General features: G+C 36.0%; 1 protein-coding gene across 2 annotated transcripts in view; it reads left to right on the top strand.

Moving 5' to 3' along the window:
• AFG1L (AFG1 like ATPase) overlaps positions 1-21,909 on the top strand; it is a 62,686-nt gene that overhangs the window by 1,184 nt on the left and 39,593 nt on the right. For both annotated transcript variants that reach the window (XM_084512602.1, XM_084512603.1), the window contains exons 2-6: positions 4,815-5,041; positions 13,808-13,859; positions 14,481-14,582; positions 15,833-15,963; positions 21,661-21,760. In XM_084512602.1, the coding sequence (XP_084368728.1) occupies positions 4,815-5,041; positions 13,808-13,859; positions 14,481-14,582; positions 15,833-15,963; positions 21,661-21,760 (612 nt within the window). The remainder of the gene's footprint in view (positions 1-4,814; positions 5,042-13,807; positions 13,860-14,480; positions 14,583-15,832; positions 15,964-21,660; positions 21,761-21,909) is intronic.

The raw sequence follows: 21,909 nt of genomic DNA on the forward strand, positions 1-21,909 counted from the left end.
GACAAATGTAACTGTTCCTAATACTTAAAAAGGTCGATGTTGTCTTCTAGCCTTAAGCTCCATAAAGGAAAGTTATTTCTGATCCTTCTCACGATACATACATACAGAACAAAGGTTAAACATGCTTTTTTCATAATCTGTCCCTTGAAGGGTTTATTTCAACTTTAATTTATTTACAAAATTAATAATACATATATTTACACGTGTACTGTACCTGACTGACACTGTAGCAAAGGGAATATCATAATCTGAAGCTTAATTTACCTTTTGCAATAGGAATTGGGTTTCATTTGTCTAACCTTTGCTTCTTTAGCTGGATATTATCTATCTTTTCATGGTTTTCCCTTTTTTTTTTTCTTTATATTTCTTTTACATGTAATTCCATTCAAGGTTCACAGTTCTAACAACATGTTTAAAAGATGCTTTGTTCAATAGCAGTAAGGGATCTTGCAGACCAAATTTTAATTAATCTGTGGAGTACAACACTTTTTTCCTCTCTGAGTAATGAAGAATCATTTTAAAGGCACAAGATCTTTTTTGCATAACTCTGAATTTATTAATGTCAGTTTTCAGGGTGTTGGCTTCTGCCCTCATAGAAAGATACAAAAGGTGAAATGTGTGTTAGGGAAGCCCAGGTTCTTTTCCTACCCCTCAAACACAGGAGAGACAAGGGCCTGCTGGGGTTTTTGTCATGGGAATTCTCTTCCGATAGACAAGACATCACAGGTCAGTACTGTACATAATGAAATCCAGCTACTAGGAGAGGAAAGAAGAGATTTACCAGGGTGAGTGGTGTTTTTCTCAGTCACCCTTCTCTGCTCTCATCCTCCTGTCAAGATCAGTTTATGATACGCTACGACCCAGCTTCCATTTCAGATTGTCTTCTTACAGAAATAACTCTAGTGCCTGCCTCAGCTGTGACTATTGCTCTCAGAAGCAGTGCCATTGAAACTCGTGTGCCTTTTTCCTGTGCCGTCTCAGGCTGAAGTTCTAAGTGGAAGTAGGAAAGCTCGACAACATACTGATTAATTTTTCAATTTGTTGCTGTTTTCCAGAGCAGAAGGTCTTTGGAGTTAAGAACACTTTTATTTTTTTTTTCTGTGGGTACTTATCTTTGCAGTGATAAATGAAAGCTACTTTATTGAAGGTATCCTAAGCAAGTCACTTTAAGGGAAATTGTTATAGTTTCAGATTGGCATTTCCATTAAGCATTAATAAGTTTTTATTGTCTTTGATGATTTTTTTCCCTCAGATTTTTCCAAGAAGGACCTTTTTGGTGGATGTGTATTGCAGTAGGTCGCTATTAAAACTTGACCTGCGATGCTTGGGTAGGCAAGCAGCTAGTTTTGTGGCTTGAAGTAAAATGAGATCGGATTAATGCTTATGTTTCAGGAACAGCAATTCGAAGTTGCAAGCCAGTGGCAATTCTTAAATTAGCATTGAATTTTAGGCAAAATGTGAGAAAATCCAACACTGTAGCCTACCCTGGGGGTGGGAAAGATTATGGATAAGCACATAGCTCTAGCTTTACACTGTTTTATGTAAAACTGAGTAATGAGGTACAACTACAGAAAAGCTCAATGTAACTAGAAAAATACATAGAAAGTGGTTTCTCTGTGTTTAAACATTTCAAAAGGGAACTAATACAAGGAAGTAACAGTTTATGTAACATGAATACGTGAAGTAGTAGGAGAGAAAGTGAGTTTTTGCGACATAGGGAAGGCTGCTAGGACTAATGCACTGAATTATGTGTAAGTGTTTCCTAGTGAAGCAGTAGTTTCCTTGGTATGCAATGATGGAAGGTAATTGTCTGCTCTTCCTCTGCCATATATTAAAATTTCTAAAAATTCCTTTTCTTTATCCATTCAGGGAGTGATTAGTGAGGAGCTTTAGTGGTGTGAATGGTTTTGCAGCCTGTCCCACAAAATACAGTTTAGAATGGAAGACCTGTATTTTGTTTCTCTCCGTCATTTATCATTTGAATAGCTTGTCTTCTGTTGACCTACCTCTAAAACCCCTTTTATTTTCTTTCTAGGGACATCTGACTTTGCTTTGCAGCTACACCTTTGAATTTAACACTTACCAGTTACTGCATGTCTGTCGGTACCCCCACCACATCTAAATCCTACCATTCAATATTATTTTAGGAGAAGAGTGAGTAATTTGTGCCATGACACCCTCTGTCATCACTTGCACATCCTGTTCATCTCTGTCATCTGTTAATGACAAAGTATTTTATTCCCATTCCCGGGACGGCTAGCTGCAAGTACACGTAACCTGAGACAAAACCCATGCTTCTGAGAAGTTCTGCTGGTGTGCTCTGTCCATAGCCAGGAAAGTCATGAGCCACAAATGCTTTCTTATCCCCAAGTCAGCTTTTATTTTTATTTTTTTCCCCTTCTAATCTTGTGGTAAGGAGTAGGCTTTACAGGTAGGTGCAGTGGGGCACTGGCTGCCTCTTAGGGACATCAAGCTCTGTGTGTTGTGAAGGCAACATGTGATTTAGATGTACAGATCACAATTGACTTTATGTAGTAGTAAATGGTTGAAAAAATAAGATCATCTGTTTTTCCCCATCCCTGCTTCTTTTTGGATGCAGGTCAGGTGTCACTGACCTGTTCCTGATAGATTTTTGTCAGACTTAATCTTAAAATTCTCTCTTCATCAGTCAGTTCATTCACTACCTTAATTAAGTTTACCATTTATTTCCTTTTTTTTTTTTAATCATTACTGTTTATGTACCTGGAGATAGCTATGTGCTTTTCTTTAGTCTTCTGTAAAGGTTTTATTGAAATTGTTGCAATGACAAACTCTGAACTCAGCTCTCTGAGATCTCTTCAGCTATGGATGATCTAATTACTTTTAATTCATAGCAGTAACTCAGCTCCTTCAGGACGGAAGAACTTGGTGAAATTACTGACTACAGATGTAACCAGTGACTTTTGCTTTGGAGACATGAAGGTCTTACAATAAATAAATTAATAAAGTTATATTATAAAAGGATAAAATCGATCAATTAAAAAAATATTTGGGACAAGTTTAAATTCTTCTGCCCATTTGAGCCCTCCTACACCACCTCTGTGGGTTGTGACCCATGGTTTAACAAATACTACTTTAAAAGTCTACTCTCTCCTTTGAGTTTGTACCTTTTGTGAAATATGGTGAGAAAACTTAAGGGTGTTTCAGGGCAGATCATACCAGTATTGAATAGAGCAGGGTTATTTAATTTGTGCTTATGTTTTGCCCCTTGTATATACACAAACATACACACACACACCTCAGAGTACTTTATCCCATATGGAGTAGTGTCACAGTGAGGTTTTGCTGTCAGTCTGTGATGCAGCATAGCCCTGGATCTTTTTCTGCAAAGCTGCTCTTCAGTTGGTCGTTGTCTGTCTCTTAATTTCAGTTATTCATCCGTCCTAAGCACAATACCTGCTTTCACTATATTCTATTTGTATTAGGCTTTTCGTACAATTGGGATTCTGAAACTCGATTGGAAACACGTATCTTGTTTAATTGTAGTACCCGTTCATTATGGATAGTTTTCCTAGCTTGTTTTGTACCTGCTTAAAAGGTATTTCACTTGAATCTAGCGTTCCTACTTTATTTAGGAGAACACTGTGAGACCCAAAGGCAGAAGTGTTAGTGCAATTAAGATGGTTTTCCTTTTTCTGCGTGTGTTATGTGGTCAGATAGGAAAACTCCTTGCTCCTGAGAAGTTTGTGTTGCCTGTCATTTATCATGTTGTTAAGTGCTTTACAAAAAAATCACAATCCTGTCTGTACTCATTCCGGTATTTTGCTGTGGTTTAGATCTGTCTTGACTGACCTATGACTTTTTCTGAATTTGTCTTTTTTTGAAGATCACAGTAGTTTCATTTTTTGGTGTGTTTTTGAACCTCACTCGCCATCCAGGAGGCCTGTAAGAAACCTGCTGGAGGCTGTTATGTTGCGTAGGGAGCTTACCTGAAGCATTAAAGGGTGACTTTCAATGGATCTAGCAATGTTCAAATTATTTGACATTGTTCTGTCTGCTCCATGTTTTTCCAAATCTGTTTCTTTTGTCATTGGTACAAATTATGTTACTCATGATTATACTCAAGCTTTGAAATTACAGCATAAGCAACACCTCTTCATAAACGCCTTTTCAACGTGTTCTATTGTTAGGTGTCTGATCTTACTGATTTAGCAAGCATTCTCTGTAAGCTTGCTCTCTTATTCCTAGTTATATCTCATTTCATGCCTGGTGATTGTGACTTATTTTTAAATTTAAACAATTTCTGCTTGGGCATGGTCCTGTCTCTTCTAAGGAGAAGATAATGCCAGCAGGGCTTCACAGTTGTTGGGTTGTTTACTGTGGTCTTTGACTCCTCAAACATGCTTACAAAACTCATAGTTGGTTTTGTTTGGTAGCTTTTAAACTCTGTCTCTTTCAGCCCACCTCTCTAAAGGATTAATCTATTCAGAAAAATGCACTCTGAGAGAATTTTTTAAGTGGTTTTGCCCCAGTTTGCAACAGAGATGTCAATGCTTCCCTCACAACAGCTCATCCAAATTTTACCAACTTTCCAGCTGGAATTTTTGTGTGTGTTTTTTAATTAGTAAAAGTGTTAAGACATACTAACGTTGTTTTGTAGTAAGAAGTTGATTTAATAAAAAATAAAGGGGTAACATACTCTAGTGGTTGTAGGTAAGTAATATATAGATATATATATATCTTTGCAAGAACTGTTAACAATGTGTGTTTTTTATGAATATAAGAGGGTACTTCTCATAACTTCTCTATTAAAAAGTCTACTTTTCGTTTTACAGCATACACGAGTCAGGTGGCAGATGAGAAGACAGTCTCTGGTACTCTTACAGACGCTAACGCTAGAGCCTTGTTGGTTTGCAGTGGACCTTTGGAACATTATGACTTCCTGATTAAAGAAGAAGAGCTGAGGAATGATGAGCAGCAAAGAAGAGTTGTGCAGCACCTGCAGAAGTTGCACGAGAGCCTTAAAGGCTACACCATCAGTTCAAAAAATCTTCTCTCAAAGGTGGGATTTATAATGATGATAAATATATATATATTTTTTAAATTTGATTTGATCATAAGAATGTGCTTAAAAACACAAATTTCTGTCATTAACCTGAATCTTATTTTTGCAGCTGCATCTTTACAGGTAGATTGTTGTTCATGTTTGGTTCTCTGTTTTTTTTTTTTTTTCTGATTTGTAAAATTCCAGTGGCATGCTACCAGCAAAAAAATGTTATTTCAATAATTCTGAAAGAAAGTCTTGTATGATTATGGTTATGTCTGTGTTTTCCAAAATGTTACTTATCTGTAGGAGAGGGTAGCTTAGGCTACTTTTTTTTTTTTTGCTCTGAAGCACTGGCATAGCATATGTGTGTTTGGGTTACAGACACTTAACATTGATGTGTTGTGTCTTGGCAAATGTTCCATGCATATAAGTGAAGTCAGCCAGCAGGTTCTAAATAATCCAAGTTAAATAATCCAAATTAAATAATTTAACTCTGCAAAACATCATAATATAAATCTTTCTTTTTGAAGTCATATCAGATTAAAATAAATAAATAAATAAAAAATGTGGCCGATGTTGGTAGTCCCCAGCTGGGGGGCTGAGAAAAGAAGGCAAGATCTGCACCCGAAGTGTATTTTTTGTGGTCTTCTTTGAAAAGCAACATTAACAAAATCAGCATTATTTTTAATGTTAAAAGAAACATTAACAAAAAAACAGGCATATACCTGTCCTACATTGCATTAAAAACCTCAGTTGCCTTAGCATTATTGCTGCTGCAGGCCTGCTGTTGCACTTCTCTAACTTTTTTCCTGGAGTATTTGATGCAGTGTTTTCCAGAGCTGCTGTGGCAGTACTTTGAATGTCTTGTTCTCGTGCTGTTGTTCTTGTAGTGTTGCTCTTGTGGCCTTGCACCTGCACATTCTGATAGTGTTGTTATGGCAGGTTCTCATGGGAAGCAACTAGAACTGGTGTGAGAAGGTCTTCTCTTCCCCTGCTTTCCTTGCCTCTTCGTTTTGTAGGCTTTAGTTTATGTACCAGAAAATCAAACAGCAAAGCAGATAAGTCTTTAAATACTTAATAATTATTAGCCAGTAATAGATCTTGACAGAAGCTGAATGACCAGTGAAGGTGCAACATTTGCACCTGGTTAACATACTCCTGTCAGCACAGATTCATAAATAAAGGTGGGGGACACAATTGGGCATTTGGGTGAGTCTGATGAAAATGATACTATGCTGGGAAATAACATAGAAAAATCCAAATTGCCATCATTGTCTTGTTGACTTTCCTGGCCTCTTGCACTGGGGAGACACGTCCTGTGTCGACAGCTTTGTACTCTTCCCAGACACTCACTGGGAGTTCTCTCTGTTCTTTCTCTCTATGGCATGACTTTTGCTTTTATTTTTTCATTAGAAATAACTTTCACTGTTACAGTCAATGTATGTCATCAGCTGCAGGCTGTGTTAATAGATCTCCACAGCAGCATCTTGCAGTATCCATTATGCAACACACCTCATCTCATGGGCATAAGACTGTTTGTGTAACTATTAGACTCGTTACTTAACTATATACTTGCCATTACAACCCCAAATTCACCGATTACCTGGCACAAATACTGTATTTTGTTTGCATGGCAAGCTTCAATGATGTAGAATGAAATCAGAGGAGTCAAAACCTGCAGGGCTGGCCTCTGCCTTTTAGATACCAAACTACAGTTTACTAATCTAAGGTTCTTGAAATTTATTCTAGTTTCAAGGAGTTTAAAAAAAAAAAAAAAAAAAAAAAAGAAGCAGAGAAGCGAATATTACTATGAGAACAAGTATTACACCAGTGGAAATACCTCTTTCAAATAGGCAAGTGTAACAGGATACAGAACATTGGGACACAGTGCTCGTTTATCAGTCTGCCTCCATATCCATAGAAAACTTCAGGCTCATACTTGTAGATGGATATCGTGTATTTGCTAATCATATGCTGGACTGGAAATGCCTTCCTGCCTCCTGACAGAGGGAAGCAGACCAAACACCTAGGAAGGAGCTCTTTTCTTGTTGATCATAGAATCATAAAGATTGGAAAAGACCTCCAAGATCATCTAGTCCAACTGTGATAAACAGAGAGAAGAAACCTGAATGAGAACTAATTCCAAGGAACAGAAGTCAGACACTGTGGAAGGAAAAGCACGAGCGCGGTTAATTAAAGGAAGCAAAGTGCTAAGGCAAGTTGGTTCCCAGAGGGCAAGGAGTATGTCATTGGAAGTTCTGTTCTTTCAGAAGTTAACCCGGCTTTGAGCAGGGAGTTTGACCATGTGGTCTTCTGAGGTGCCTTCCAACATAATCGATTCTGTAATTTTGATTTAGATAAGGGGTTTGGAGCATATTTTTACCTTTTCCAGCTGGTGCATTAGCTCATCACATTACTTAGCTTTTTACTTAGCCAACCGGCCAAAAGAGCTTATTCTCCTACTACGTTTAGCATTGGTGCAGCCTCACCTTGAAGATTGCATGCAGTTCTGGGCTCCACAGTATAAAAAGGATGATAAAATCCTTGAAAGCCTCCAGAGGAGGCCAACAAAACCAGGTTTGTCTAGTCTGGAGAAGAGGAGGCTCAGAGGTTATCTCGTTGCTGTCTGCAACCTCCCATGTTGTTTTATGTCCTTACAGGCTCTTGAGTCTAAACAAGACTGTGGGCAAGTATTGAAGAGAAATGTGCTGTTTCAAAAGTGGTTGTTGCTTATCTTTGTTATCCAAAGCAATATTGTGGCATGCCTGAAAGAAAACTGTTTTCCTTTGGTTGTAAGGAGTTCAAGCTGGATTCCTAAACCTCTTTTGCTTGTGTGAAGTAGGCAAATTATTTCAACGAGTGTGATCTAACAGGCCAGAGATTTGTGTACAAAGGATGTTTAATATGAGAAGTTGTTCTTTTTCTTTCTTTTGTCTAGACTTTATCTTAAGCTTTGGCTTTGGACTCATAAGCTCTTAAATCAGATGTCTTCAAAGTATCTGCAGACCCCGTAACGACTAAAAGAGAATGTTGCTCAAAAGATACCAGTTACTTGGCTTGCTCCTGCATTATCTTTTGGGCATCCTGCCAAACTTTTATCCATTTTCATTCTGTAGACGAGTGACAGAGGAGTGATCAGTAGGTTAGCATTTTGATCTTTTCTGGTAAGCTGTTTTGGAAGTTTGGATATTTTTCTCTAAAAGCTCTGCCTTTGAGAATAACTTGGAGAGCTGACTCGTGTTAACTGGAGTGCTGTGAATCATCATAGTTGTTAGAGCAGGTGTCTCGGAATGGTTAGTAGATCGACCATTATGTGGGTTTGTTTACTGTTTCTTTGACTGGGAAGCGTGTAAAGTGAAGCTTTCTTTACTGCTGAGAGTAAAGTAATACCAATCTTCCTGTATTTAGGAGATTGTGATGGTGCCTTGTCCTTGTATAGCAGCAGAGCTAATCACAATGAAGCCATCTAACCGACCCGAGCAAAGTCAAATGCCATTGCTTTAGGGTGAGGATGTGGATTTCCACTAATTCCTCCAAAGAAATCCTCTCATTGCTTCACGTTCCATTCGTTAATTTCAGCCAGCTTTTAGAGATGGTGATACCTGCCACATAATGCTGACTTCAGTGAGAATCACAAAATCATTAGGGTTGGAAAAGCCCTCCAAGACCATCTGGTCCAACCATCTACCACCAACGTCACCCACTAAACCATGTCCCCAAGCACCACATCCAGCCTCTCCCTGAACACCCCCAGGGATGGTGACTCCACCACCTCCCAGGGCAACCCGTCCCAGTGCCTGACTGCTCTTTCTGAGCAGAAATGTCTCCTCATTTCCAACCCGAACCTCCCCTGGTGCAACTTGAGGCCATTCCCTCTAGTCCTATCACTAGTTACCTGTGAGAAGAGGCCGACCTCCAGCTCCCCACACCTTGCTTTCAGGTAGTTATAGGGAGCAATAAGATCTCCCCTTATTTAATGAGATTTAATAGATGTAAATGAAATACTGATACATTTTAAGTTGAGAACTTTATGCAACTGAGTCCAACTGTTTAATCAATTACACGTAGCAGCTTGAGTTCTTGCTTTTTCAGGAGATCTCTAGAAATTTGACTAACCTACTTTTAGCTTGAAATCTTCAAGGTTGAGAAGGATCTACTGCCACTTCTTAGAAGTATAAGAAAGAAAAGATGCACGGCATTTCGAGCATGCTCATTTTTTCCTAGATCTGGCATTGAAGAGAATGTGGTTTAGAGGTCTCAGTGAAAAGGAAAAAAAAAAAAAAGGAGGAGAGGAGAGAGGGGAAAAGAAGGAAAATAGTTGTCAGCCTCTTCTTGGGTCTGATACTTGCTAGCTCGTTACCTCAAATGTAAAATACTCTTCTAAACAGAGTTATTCCAGTAGAAATTTATTGTACTTAGGAGTCAGTAAAAGAATAGTCTGTTGTGCTTGTATTTATCGTCACCTTTTATCTAAATAGTTTTGTTCACTATAAAAAGTGAAAGTAGGGAACTGATATTAGATGTAATAGAAGCATTTCAATATTTATCTGAGAGAGTTATATCAGTTCACAGGCAAAATGTTTCTACAATAAGCAATTTTTGGGGAAAAAAACAGCTGCTTCCTTTACCATAGTGAAACTGTATTTGTTTTATTTTGATACAGTGTCTTTTGGGCATCGGTTTAGAATGAATTTAAAGGGGAAAATCAATTAGTGTGTTGCTGCAAATCAAGTATGCTTCTGTTTTTCAAAATTATTACTCAAATTTGAACAATGACTTTGATCTTCAACTTGGTGAAAGCACGGCCTTGTATGTTGAGATATTTTGAGATCCTCTGAATTGAAGTTCAAGGCCATAAGAGTTTCCATAGATGTTTCAGATCTCTAGCTTTTCAAAATAATACCAATTGGGACATCTTAAGAGTTGTTGAGTTGCTGTACTAATGACTTGAAATAAGCTCAATTATAAGTGAGGTCATGTTTTGAAAGGAGGTATGAACAATAGGAAACGCCATCCAAGACCTTGAAAATGTCTTCAGCTGCAACAGCAACCAAAAAGAAGGTCTGAAAGAGTGGGAGAAAGAGGCAGTTTTCTTAGTGGTTTTTTTTTTTTTTTTTTTTTTTGTGTATGGATTTTTTTTTGGTTTTGTTTCTGTTTTGGTTTGGTTGGTTGATTGGTTTTTTGTTTGTTAGTTTTCTAAGTGCCGTCTGGATACTTGTCTCTTGAATTTTGCATATTTTAATTAACCACCTTAACACTGATGTGGATTTTCAATTAAAAGTTTCTCAGATCAGCGTGAAATATTCCCAGGAACTGAGTTGTTTTTTCTTGGTGTCTGAGGCAGGCAGCACTGGTGAAGGTGGGAAGATGTTGCCCATTATCAAATATGCTGAAGAAGGAATAGAAAGTTGTCAGTTTTAAGATGTTTTAATGAATATAATTCTGTAGAGGGGAGAGGATGCTAATTGATTGAGGTTTAAGCAAGATAAATCTAATGCAATGGAGTCAAAGCAAGGCATTCAGTTACAAAAACAGAAAAGTAGAAAATGTTTTGGAAGTAGAGAGGAAAATTCCCTAAGTCTGGGGACACAGATGCGTATATTTTCTAGTGGAATAGTAAATATTCTAGCATACGAATGATTTTTTTTTTTTTTTAAAAAGTCAAAGTTAACTGTTCTATAAAAGGAATAAAGGTTCCTGCTCTAAGCATGTTGTAATGATAATGAATCTTAGTGAAACACTTAAGTTATGATTTTTTTTAGGTTACTGCAAAGAATATTATGGGAATGAAGAATCTTGGAGGACTGGAGGGTATTGACACATTAGTGGTGATGCCTTTATTTGAAAGGATGTGGTAGAGCATTCAAAACATACATTTAAAGATTTATAAATTCTCTCCTTCAAACCCAAATTCTGTGTATCCCTTCAAGTCTTTGGTTTTGTGTACTTTAAGTGTAAGCTCTAACATTCTTAAATCTTAGCACTCTGGCAAAAACAGTGATGTCAGGCAATTCAATACTGACAGGTCAAATACACCTCGATATGATGAGATGAGGGAGGAGAAGCTCATTGACTTTGTCTTTTGTGCCCACTCTTCTCCCATCCCTCCATGAAACAGACACATCAATCTTTATTTTAGGGGAACTGGAGGATCATCTGCATTAGATTTCCCTCCTGTTTGTCTTTCTTTTGGAGTGTGTGCTTCAATGGAACCAAGATCAGGCTCCTGCCTTCTTTGCTCTGAGATACTGCTGGCTTTCTTGACTGCTCTCTGGTCTCAAGTGAGCCAACAGCATTGACTGGATTTTATCAGAAATCCTAGTGAAAGTTGATCTTTTCCTTACGCTATTTTCCAGGCTTCAGGAGATGAGAATCATTAATTAAAAAAAGAAAAGGTCAATTTTAGGGTCATGTAGAGTAGCTTGAAACCTTTAGGATGTCTGCATTTCAGAACTAGAAATCTACTGATTGAATTTTTACATGTACGTATTGTATTTTTTAATAAGAAAAACTACAGTTGATTGGAAAATACATCTAAAATTGCTCTAAAGTTTAGAGTTCTACAATACCTGACAGGATTGAGAAAATGAGCACCCTTAGTGGTGATAGTGTCACTTCTGTCAGAAGTATACAGAAGATAATTTTACTTGAAAATAAAATATTTCCTACAAATATCTTTAAATTGCTCAAAGATGATTTGCTTTTAGAGTTTATCAGCTTCAGCGAATGTATTCAGATCTGCCACAGTATCTCTTTTTTTTTTTTTTTTTAAGGAATCAGATACCACTTAACTATTGTTATCTTCACAAAAAAATAGTAATTTTTTTTTTCTACTTTAAATCAATCAGGAGTTGATTTAGACTTTCTGGAATCCAAGCTATTTTATTGCCTTCCTTTAGCCAACAACCAAACCAAAATCCTTTACTGCAACCTTTTTCTAGAAATGGTAAGTATTGGAGTGAGAATAAAACATACTCGAAAAGGAGAACTTTAAGATTATTAAATGCAATTAATAAACATATTTCAGTTTTTAAAAGGGTATAAAATATAGGCATTACTACTTGTTCTAGTCATATTACCTTCACAGAAACAGGTAAAGCAGTACTATAAGCACTCATTTCTTTTCTGAGTCGTAGGAAAAGCTGCATACCTCATTAAAACTTTCTTTTTATGTAATAAATTTTGTTTTACCTTGTTAAAATGCATGCTATTAATCTCAATATAAAAATAAAGAAACTTTTATGTCTGATACACAGCGAAGAAAGGAGAATTGGGAAAAAAAAAAAAACTAACTTTGAGAATTAATTTCAATGAGTGCAAGCTCTTAAAAAGTGTACACAGAAATATGTACGTCAATTAAATGGTCTTGCTATGTTTTCAACGCTCTAGCAGCTAGCTGCAGCCATGGCTATTAATGGAACTGTTTCAGAACATCTGAAAACCCTGTTCAGCCACAGATTGATGATACACATTTTTGATTATCTATTAATGTAGCTCTAAATTAGATCTGAAAGTGGATCTTATATAAGAGTTATTCTTGTGTGTTTTCTGAATAAACTGGTTCTGTAGACCAGAGACATTATCTGTCTATCTTTGGTCGTGTATTTTCTTCCATGTTTAATTAGTGTTTTGCTACTGACTCCCTCGTTTCTTTAACATGGTGCTGTATTTTGAAAAGCGCTTTAGATTCAAGTTGTTTAGCAATTATCCAGCTCCAAATGAGACTACAGGGTTGTAATTTTAATTTTCCTTTGTTTTGGCTCAGCTCATATAACTCTGGAAGTGGAACACTTTAAAATAACCTTATACTCTTGTGTGATGATTTTGTGGATGTCAGTTCAGTGTCATGAATTTGGGATTTCTTTCTTAAGACTTACAATTTTTTAGAAACTGTTTCTTTTTAGAGTTTTACTTGGAAGCCTCTATGCATATGAGGGTCCTCCTAGAGTGGGAGAGGAAGACTGATTCAAATTGCAGTACTGAGGCTATTGCAAATATTTCCATAAAAACACGTTTTTGAGTAAAACAGGATAAGTAATCAGGTGTCATAACATATGTCCTGAGTAATGTTAAGAGGTTAAAACTTCTTAACCAGTACTAATTAAAATAAAACTCAATTGAGAAAATGTTTAATGAAATGTATAGTTTGAATATAACCTTTCATTTGTGTGTGTGTGTGTGTATAAATACAAATTCAAAATGATACATGGGAACTGTGCATCCATTAGTTTAAATCATGTTTAAAACAGATAATTCTGCATTTCAGATTCAAAGTAGAGAGAAAGGGGACCTAGAATATTCACTCTTTGTCATGTTGATTTTCTAAATCCTAAATGTTTATATCTTAAGCAAAGCTGGTATATACAACATACATGTGCAAGTCCTGTGGTAGTGCTTTATTTTACATCCTTTTTTCTGAGCTTGTTTGAGGGAAGAGGGTTTATTTGGATCATGATGTATTGGAAAACATTTAATCATTTTTCTATGTGTTCTAGTTATTAAAAAAAATGTATACTTGGACCAGGGATGGAGATATTTTCACAGTGATCTAAGAAAAAAAAAAAACATCAGCATGTGTATTTGTCTTCTTTTTCTAAATTCACAGAAATACAACATTAGATTGCTTACCAATTCTGAGCTAATAATTTATTTAAGGTTACACTTTGCAGGCTATTCCTACTCAGGTAGTTAAATGTAGCTGCTTGATTACTTTATCACAGGTATATGCTTGCTTTTATTGTGCACCATGTTTGTATTTATTCTGCTTTTCTTGATTTGCAGCTCTTTGCAAAAAACAAACCTCCAAAAGGTCTTTATGTCTATGGAGATGTCGGTAAGTTTCAGCTACATCAGTTCCAATGGAATTTCATCTAAACGTGTGTTCATTCAAATTCTGAAGTATCTACAAAGTTGACAATTATGTAGCATTATTACTTTAATGATTTTTCCAGGATTATTTTTCTTTCAGAATATGATGTTAATTAACCCTATTACACCTTAGAAGATCGGAAGCTGTTTAATTAGCCTACACCAAACCTTGTCTGCATTTTTTGCAGTGTTACCTACTCACTAATATTTAAGAATGCAATTAAAGAATTTGAAAAGCAACTTGGTGGGGAGTGGGTCAGGGAGAGAACGTGTATGGTCTGATTACAACAGTGTAGAGTAAGAAAGCTTTTCAAGGGAAAATGTTGTTTTCTGGATGTCTATGGAGCCATTTGTGCAACCTTTCAGTCAACGCTGTTTAGATCAAAATGGAACAATAACAATGCAGTTGTTTGGGGTTTTTGAACATGAAACATAACCTTTCTTCCCCAACAGTCTGGCTTTGTACTTACTTTGTGGAAGAGTATAGGTTCATTAGTTCAAAGCTAACGAACAATCATTATTGTAATCAGTACATACTGTTCTTAAATTAACTACCTGTTGGGTGTGTTGTTTTTTTTATTTGAAGGTACAGGGAAGACAATGGTGATGGACATGTTCTATTCTCATTTAGAAGTAGAAAGGAAAAAGAGAGTCCATTTTCATGGCTTCATGCTAGATGTGCACCAGAGTAAGTGCAGATACTGGTATTTACAACAATTTTATGAACTATGGTAACGATAAAAAACCCTGTCTCATCTTCAGATGTCTAGCATACAATGTAATCTTACTTAATTTCTAAGAAAAAAAGAAACAAATTAGAGAATTTTTGCAGTGTTTGCCATGCTGGAGTAGATGGTAATTGCATACTATTTCTCAAGTATCTTCTCAAATGTTTTGTGTACCAGATTGTATAGAGAATTGCATGTATATTTAGGATTAAATCCTTATCTAGATATTCTTCAGTTACTGGTAAGCTTACGTGCAGTCTGAGGAAGGCAGCTGCTGAAAATGAATGATAAAACAGAAAGTAATGTGATGCTGTCACTCAAAAGGACAGATAAGTGTAAATGCTACATCATAGTTTTTTTCTGTGATGGATCATGATTCAGAGACAACTAAATCAGTGAAGATGAATACTGTGAAATTGTTAGTGAATAATGCTACAATTTACAAGTATTGTGACAGCTGCATTTTTCTTGGAAGGCATTCATTGGCATAAACAACTTCTGCCCCTTTTACTGCCCTTGTTTTTTTATCACCATTGGGTCACTGTTGACATTTTCTGTTTCTTGTCACTAGTGCTCTACTTCATTAAATTTTAACAAATCTGGCTTCTTACTTTGACCTTGGTTTGCCAAACACTTTTGGTAGGCTGATGGAATGCAATCTGTGGCATTAAAGTATGTATGTAATAACTTGATATCAGCATCATCTTGTTTACATTGTAAAATCTAATTGCAGTAACTTTGTCTGAGTTCTTTTAACTAAGTATACCTCCAGAGCATGCGATGCACAGAGCTCTGCCACTGTTTTGTAAAATCTGAAAGGATTCTTTTTTTATACTCACAAGATGATTAGGACAGAAAATGCCAAATAATGAAGTGAAACTGAAGCTAAGGTCATGAACTGGAGCAAGATAAAACTAATTTATATCAGTTCTATAAATAAGCAATAGATATTTCATATTAGTATCCAAGGGTTCTATGATTTTTATTTTTCATGTTTTGTAGCAAGAATATAGAAATCACAGTCTCTGTGGTTTTAGTAGTTGCCTGGATGTGGTTGAAAACAGTGGTTTTGCACTCCTGAAGTTAGGTGAAATCTGAAGTTTTTTTTAACTGCATTGGGCTGCTTTTTATTTTATAGTTAAATAATTTTGTTTTCCGTATTTTACAAAAGCATGAGAAATATTTATTCGTTTACATCTCATCAACTCAGGAATACATCGCCTTAAGCAGAGCTTGCCAAAAAGAAAGCCAGGACTTATGGCCAAATCATATGACCCTATTGCACCAGTAGCAGAGGAAATAAGCGAAGAGGCTTCCCTCTTATGTTTTGATGAATTTCAGGTAAGAAATCAGAGGTTACTCCTTGGCTTTTAAGGGAAACTTCGTGACATTACTGTTAATCTTAAAAATAGGATATTTGTTACTACTCGAATAGTATTTGAATTACTGGCCAGAAGTGAACTATGGAAGTTCAGGAGCAGAAGTGATTTTATGGTTCGGAAGATGGTGTTAATTTTTTTATATTATCTCCTGGAAAAACAACAAAAAAAAAGTTATCTGTGTAGTTACTACTCACATTAGTGGGTAATAATTAAAGTTTAGGTTCATAAGTGCTTCAGGACAGGAATTGTCATCTTAAAATGAGTCTGTACAGTGCCAGGACAGTAGTCACCTGATACGTGGTTGGTGTGCCTGCTCTTTACTGTGGCTTATATAGAGGAACAAAATGGTCTCACTGCGGTTAAGGACATGGAAATAACATACCAATTTCAATTTAAATTCTTTCCTAGAGTTACTGGAGGCTTTGGAGTGTCAGTGTCAAATTTTATCAGTGTAATGTACATTTTAAGAAACTCCTTTTCAATTAAATGTGAAAATTAAAAATAAAGTGATAAAATGATGTTTGCCCAAGCTAGCTTGCTTGATTCATTTATGTGGCTTGTGAATTTTGTTTTAAGGACATCACAGATTTAAGCATAGAGTTGCTTTATTAATTTTATTTTTCTGGGAGCAGGAGGTATACTAAGCAGCTTGATCAGCTGAGATTCTGAATTCCAAGAGAAACTGCAGGGGAAGAGGAGAACAGAGCTGTGTTGTTTCTCAAATCACCGCTAGAAAAAGAATCATCTATTGACTGTAAATTTTCTGCATTATGCTCTTAAATTAGCATATAACTGAAACAGAGCAATTTTGATCTCCTAGCTACTATTTATAGCCTACGCACAAAAGAAGGTAACCAGTTTATGATCAGCTCCCATGAATGGGATTTTTTTTCACCTTGTTAAGTAGTTGGTGTTTTTGGTTTAAGTTACTTCTGCATTTTGCAGCAAGGGATAATCCTTCGACCTGCAGTTTTGGAATATGCGGGGTTATTGCAATCTTGTTAGGAAACGTTTAAGAAAAAGTTGTATTTGAGTTATATTTTGCGGTGTTTCACTGTGTTAAAAGAATGTTTTCTTGATCCACTTCTCAATTATGAGCATCAAATGTATTTTGTCAAAATACTTTCTCTAAAATACGTTGACTTTCCCAATTCAAATAATTACACCAAAATCTTGCCTTCATCTCAACCAAAAGCTGCAGATTCAAAAGCTGCAGATTGCGGTTTGGTTTTGTTCTTTGCTTTTGGCTTTGCTTGTTCAGAGTAAAACTTGTTACAACCAAGTTTAATATATTCTAACTCAATATACCTGCTCAGTATTCTAACTGCAGTGCTAATGGGTTTCTCTTAAAAAAACAAAAACAAACAAACAAAAAAAACAATTTTGAATGCTGTGTAGGCATACATGCAGTTGGACATATGTGGAGGTATGTTTGAATGGTTCATAGAGGCATCTTTGCTAACAGTAGAACAGTTTATTAGTGTAAATGTGTGATTTTCACTATTAATGTCCACTGCTTGTTGCCGTGTTTGCATATTGTCTATCATCCCTAACACGTTTTAACGAGAGACTCTGGTAATTTTGGTGTCCAAATTGATTGCCTGCTCCCCCTGCTGACTTGCTTGAGGTACAGCAACCACTTCAGTTGTAAAAATCACCTTGTATAAAAATACTTTGTTGGTGGGTCCCAGTTGGGAAAATAAGCATAAGAAATACGCGTCAAAATGTATTTCCAAGACCACATTCTTATGTGATTTTTAATGCATGTGCTTGTTCGTGATGTACCAATGGACTACATTCACAGATTTCTGAGTAGCTGTTTTTGTTTTCGTTTTTTTTTTTTTTTTTTTTTTTTTTTTTGTTTTGTTTTGTTTTTTTTTTTTTTTGGCTGATCTTCCATAGCATTAAATGCTAGGCAGGCTTTGCCTGCTGAAGAGGAGGAGCCCCAGTTTTCTGAGAGTTGGTGGAAGGCACTGAATTTGGAATAAGAAACCTTCTGCTTAAATACTCAAAGTAGCTGGTAGAGCAGTTCAGAGTGACAAAACTAACACCGATAATCCGGAAATCAGGACTTTCTCAGTTGATTTTCCCAGTGGAGCTAACAGCCAGATTTCACTACAACAGCTTTTATTTTATTTTATTTTTTTATACTCAAAGAATTGCTAGATTAAAATAAAACTGGAAAGAGCTGGAAGGTCAGATTGTATGCTCTTCTGACTCGCAGATGAAGCTACTGTCTATTTTGATAGGTGGGAAGTCGCGCTGGGTCTGTAACTTGCTTGACTAAACACTTGTGCTTTGAGGAGATATCAGGAACCCTATTGAGATTTGCTGGGAACATTTCAGGTTTCTTTCAAATACGTGTTGGAAAAAAAAAAAGCATAAGCTGTATTTATGTAAAGATCAGACACAGACAAGGATTCTGTAACAGTGACAGCAAAAAGCAATGTTAGTGCTTGTATTTCAGATGAAACCAAATGTAGAACTTCAAAAGACAAAAAAAGTACTGCTGAGGTTTCAAATTCCTCTTTGACAGTGGGCTAAAGGAAACAGAAGTACTCTGAAGTGAGTCATGTTGCTTAGAGAAACCCCAAACAAATGGGGAGTTGTTTGACAAAATGACTTACACGAATATTTCAGGATGCTGTGAGGTAGTTTGTGTGTTCCAAAATCTTGTTAAGTTTAACAACAACAACAAAATGTCCTAAAATGTTGCTTTTTACAAATACTGAGATAGGCTGCACATTAGAGATGATGTGAAGCTTCTGAGCTTGTCCATGCTGAAGCTGGTGTTGTATCAGCATTCACCTGAGGTGCAGGCTCTCAGGTTAAAACATTGCTCCTTGTTATTGATCTTTGTCACACTGTGTACTATAAGTGTTAGTCCTTTTTATTTTTTTTTAAACCACAGAAGTCTTGAACCGCTCCAAAAATGTGCTCATTTAAAACAACAGGATTGAATTAACCCATTTGTAATTATAATTTTCATGTTTCGGGACATAGAGGTTGGCCAATATAATGAGAGTACTCATTGTTTAGTGATCAAATAACTCCACACAGGTAATTAGAAGCTCTAATTTTGCCATGCGACTGAAAGCTATGGTAGTTGGTATGGGTAATGAAAACAGAATCTGCACTTCTTGGGATGCTGAATGATGATACAGTGCTAGTATTTATGTAGCTTCAGTACCACTTAGGCTTTAACCAAACTACAATTTAGGGAGTTTTTCCTAACCTACATGCTATTAAAAGCCTCTAATAAAAACTAGGCTCTTATTTTTGTGCTAATACTAATTACTGATAATACATGCTTATGTTTGTCATTCATTACATGGAACTGTACCAATCAGTGGATGACTGAGTCTCAGGCACTTATACATGTAAATTAACTATTACTGATGTGTTTTTATATGTTTTTTGTTTTTTTTTTTTTCTTGATATGAGCCGTAGTGAAAAGCTGCACTAGGTCATAAAAATCTTTTCTCTTAAATGCTAATGAAATATATCTATTCTCTCCATTAGCAGGCTCTCCCTACTGGTAATTTGTAGCCTTTGCTTTTGTTCCTTCCTGTAATGAATTCTGGACGTAGTGAAAGATATGAGAAATGACAGTGCTTTAGTTGCTGTCTTCCAGTTGCTTTATCTGGTAGAATTCTTCTCTTCCCAAAGCTCTGGTAGGTCAAGAGAGCCTAAATTTTCATTCCAGTTCTCAAAATCGCTCTTGCTTTTTGATAGAGGTTTCAGGAGTTTTTTTTTTTGTAATGCGATGAAAAAAGCAGAATTCAGCATCAAATAGCAATTCTCATTAATAAGAGAAATTTTTTAATTGTTTTCTTTCATTCAAGTGCTAACATTGTTTCAGCCTTTATTTCCTAAAGGTAGTGTGCCTTAGTGTTTTTCTTTTTAAGCACAAGATGGTAAAAAAAAAAAAAAAATTAAAAAAAAATGCCACTACAAACTCATGGATTTAAAAACTTGTGTCACAAAGCAAACCCAATAGCCAAGAAATTCAGGTATCTCTAAAATGCATATATATATAAATTTCTTTTATGCAGTATTTTTCAAGACAACCAGGAAAGTTCCTAAACTTTAATATCCAGAAGAAATAAATTTAGCACTAGGTGGATGCATGAACACCTATATCAGACATACAGTACAATAGTGAATCATTGTGCTCTTTAGAGCTTAGTGATGAGAAATACACAAATCTGGGAGTGTGTTGCTGATCACATCAAAACAGTTTTTTTTTTTTTTTTTTTTAAAAAAAACACACATTTTATAGAACAAAATAGAAGACATCTTTGGGAGAATGAAACTGATATTTACTTATGGTTCAACAGGAACTTTATTGCTTCCAGTCTAGCTGTGAGAAATGTAACCTGTGTTTCACTGTGTCTAATGTAAAATTACTTTATTTTGCTGCTTAGAAAGGTCTTTTAGAAATGATGGAAAAGGGGATCAGAAAAAAATATAGAGAGAGAAGTGGTTGGAGTCTTCTGTAGCTTGCATTACCATTACAACATCCACATCTAAGCTGGCACAAAATAGCAGGCCATCAATCTGTTGTGTCATGAATGCATATAACTCTCAGGATGCCACCACTTTTTAATTTTCTTAGAACTGGGGTCTCTGGTAAGCCAAAATGCAACAAGTGTCTGTATAATAATCAAGGAGAATGCAAGAGAAACAAGAGTTTAATGATAGTAAAGGTGATTTACTTATTAGGACCGCTGATCTCAGCTGGTGAACACCTGCAAAATATGAATTGCTCTTGTAACAATGCTTTTCTTCCATTCAGACAAATTTATTACTTTTTATTTATATGCAGTGGTTTCTGGTTTGCATTCCTTTTATTTCTTGGTACTGTAAAGCAAGTTAGTTAAGCTAAACTTAGATATTTAAAGAAATTTTACTTTATTGCTCATTGTTTAGCCTTTTTATTTCAGTATCGTTTGTTCCACCCCTTTTTATTTTTTGTTAGTGTTTTGTGCCTGAAGGTTAGAAGAGGCTGACTGTGCTGGAAGTGACTGCCGTGCCTTTTGATTATTCATGGACAGTAATAGAAGGCACTTAAAAAGAACAATGAAATTGCTTATTTTTGTGATGGGCCATCTGTTGAATTGTTTTTTGCAACAATCACACAATAGTATCTATGTCATATCATTCTATTTTCAACAGCAGCTGATTATGTATAGTTGGCTACTTGTCTTTATTTCTGAAGTCCCATGACCATTTAAATTCACCTCTGCAAACCTTTGCCTCAAAGGTAATAGAAATGTAAAGCAGCCGGTGTGTGTTTCCTTTCTGTCTTCTGTTTTTTTTCCACGTGGTTTCCAATTAATTAGGCCTCTTAAATGTTTAGATCTGTTTTCTGTGTCTCCCACCTGTAGTTTTATAATAGAAGTTAACATGGAATCATTTAGCAATTGGTAAAGATATGGTGGAGTTCCATAATAAAGAGCGGGCAAGTTTTGAAAGACTGTGGTACATTCACTGCTTATTAATTATCCCTTTTATTTTTTCTCACCAAGCAATAATTAGAATCTTTCTCCATGGCTTTCACTAACGAGCATTTTTCCTAGCCATAAAGCCACTTGCAGATCTATTGCAGCAGAAGCTGAAAGCAAAGATAAAACAAATGTGTTGTCTTCCGCAGGTCACTGACATTGCTGATGCCATGATTCTGAAGCAGCTTTTTGAAAACTTGTTCCAAAACGGGGTTGTCGTTGTGGCAACATCTAACAGGCCACCAGAAGGTAAAAACAAACATGTTACTAGTATTATCCCAAATACAATTAATCTCAGTATTTTACAAAACAATTTGATAAGAATTACACAGTATTTAATACTAATAAACCCACTAGCCTTCAAGAATTTGAGATGCTCCAATTTGTCCCCCACTGTT

This window comes from Aythya ferina (genome assembly GCF_964211825.1).
Source record: "Aythya ferina genome assembly, chromosome: 3".
NCBI lineage: Eukaryota > Metazoa > Chordata > Aves > Anseriformes > Anatidae > Aythya > Aythya ferina.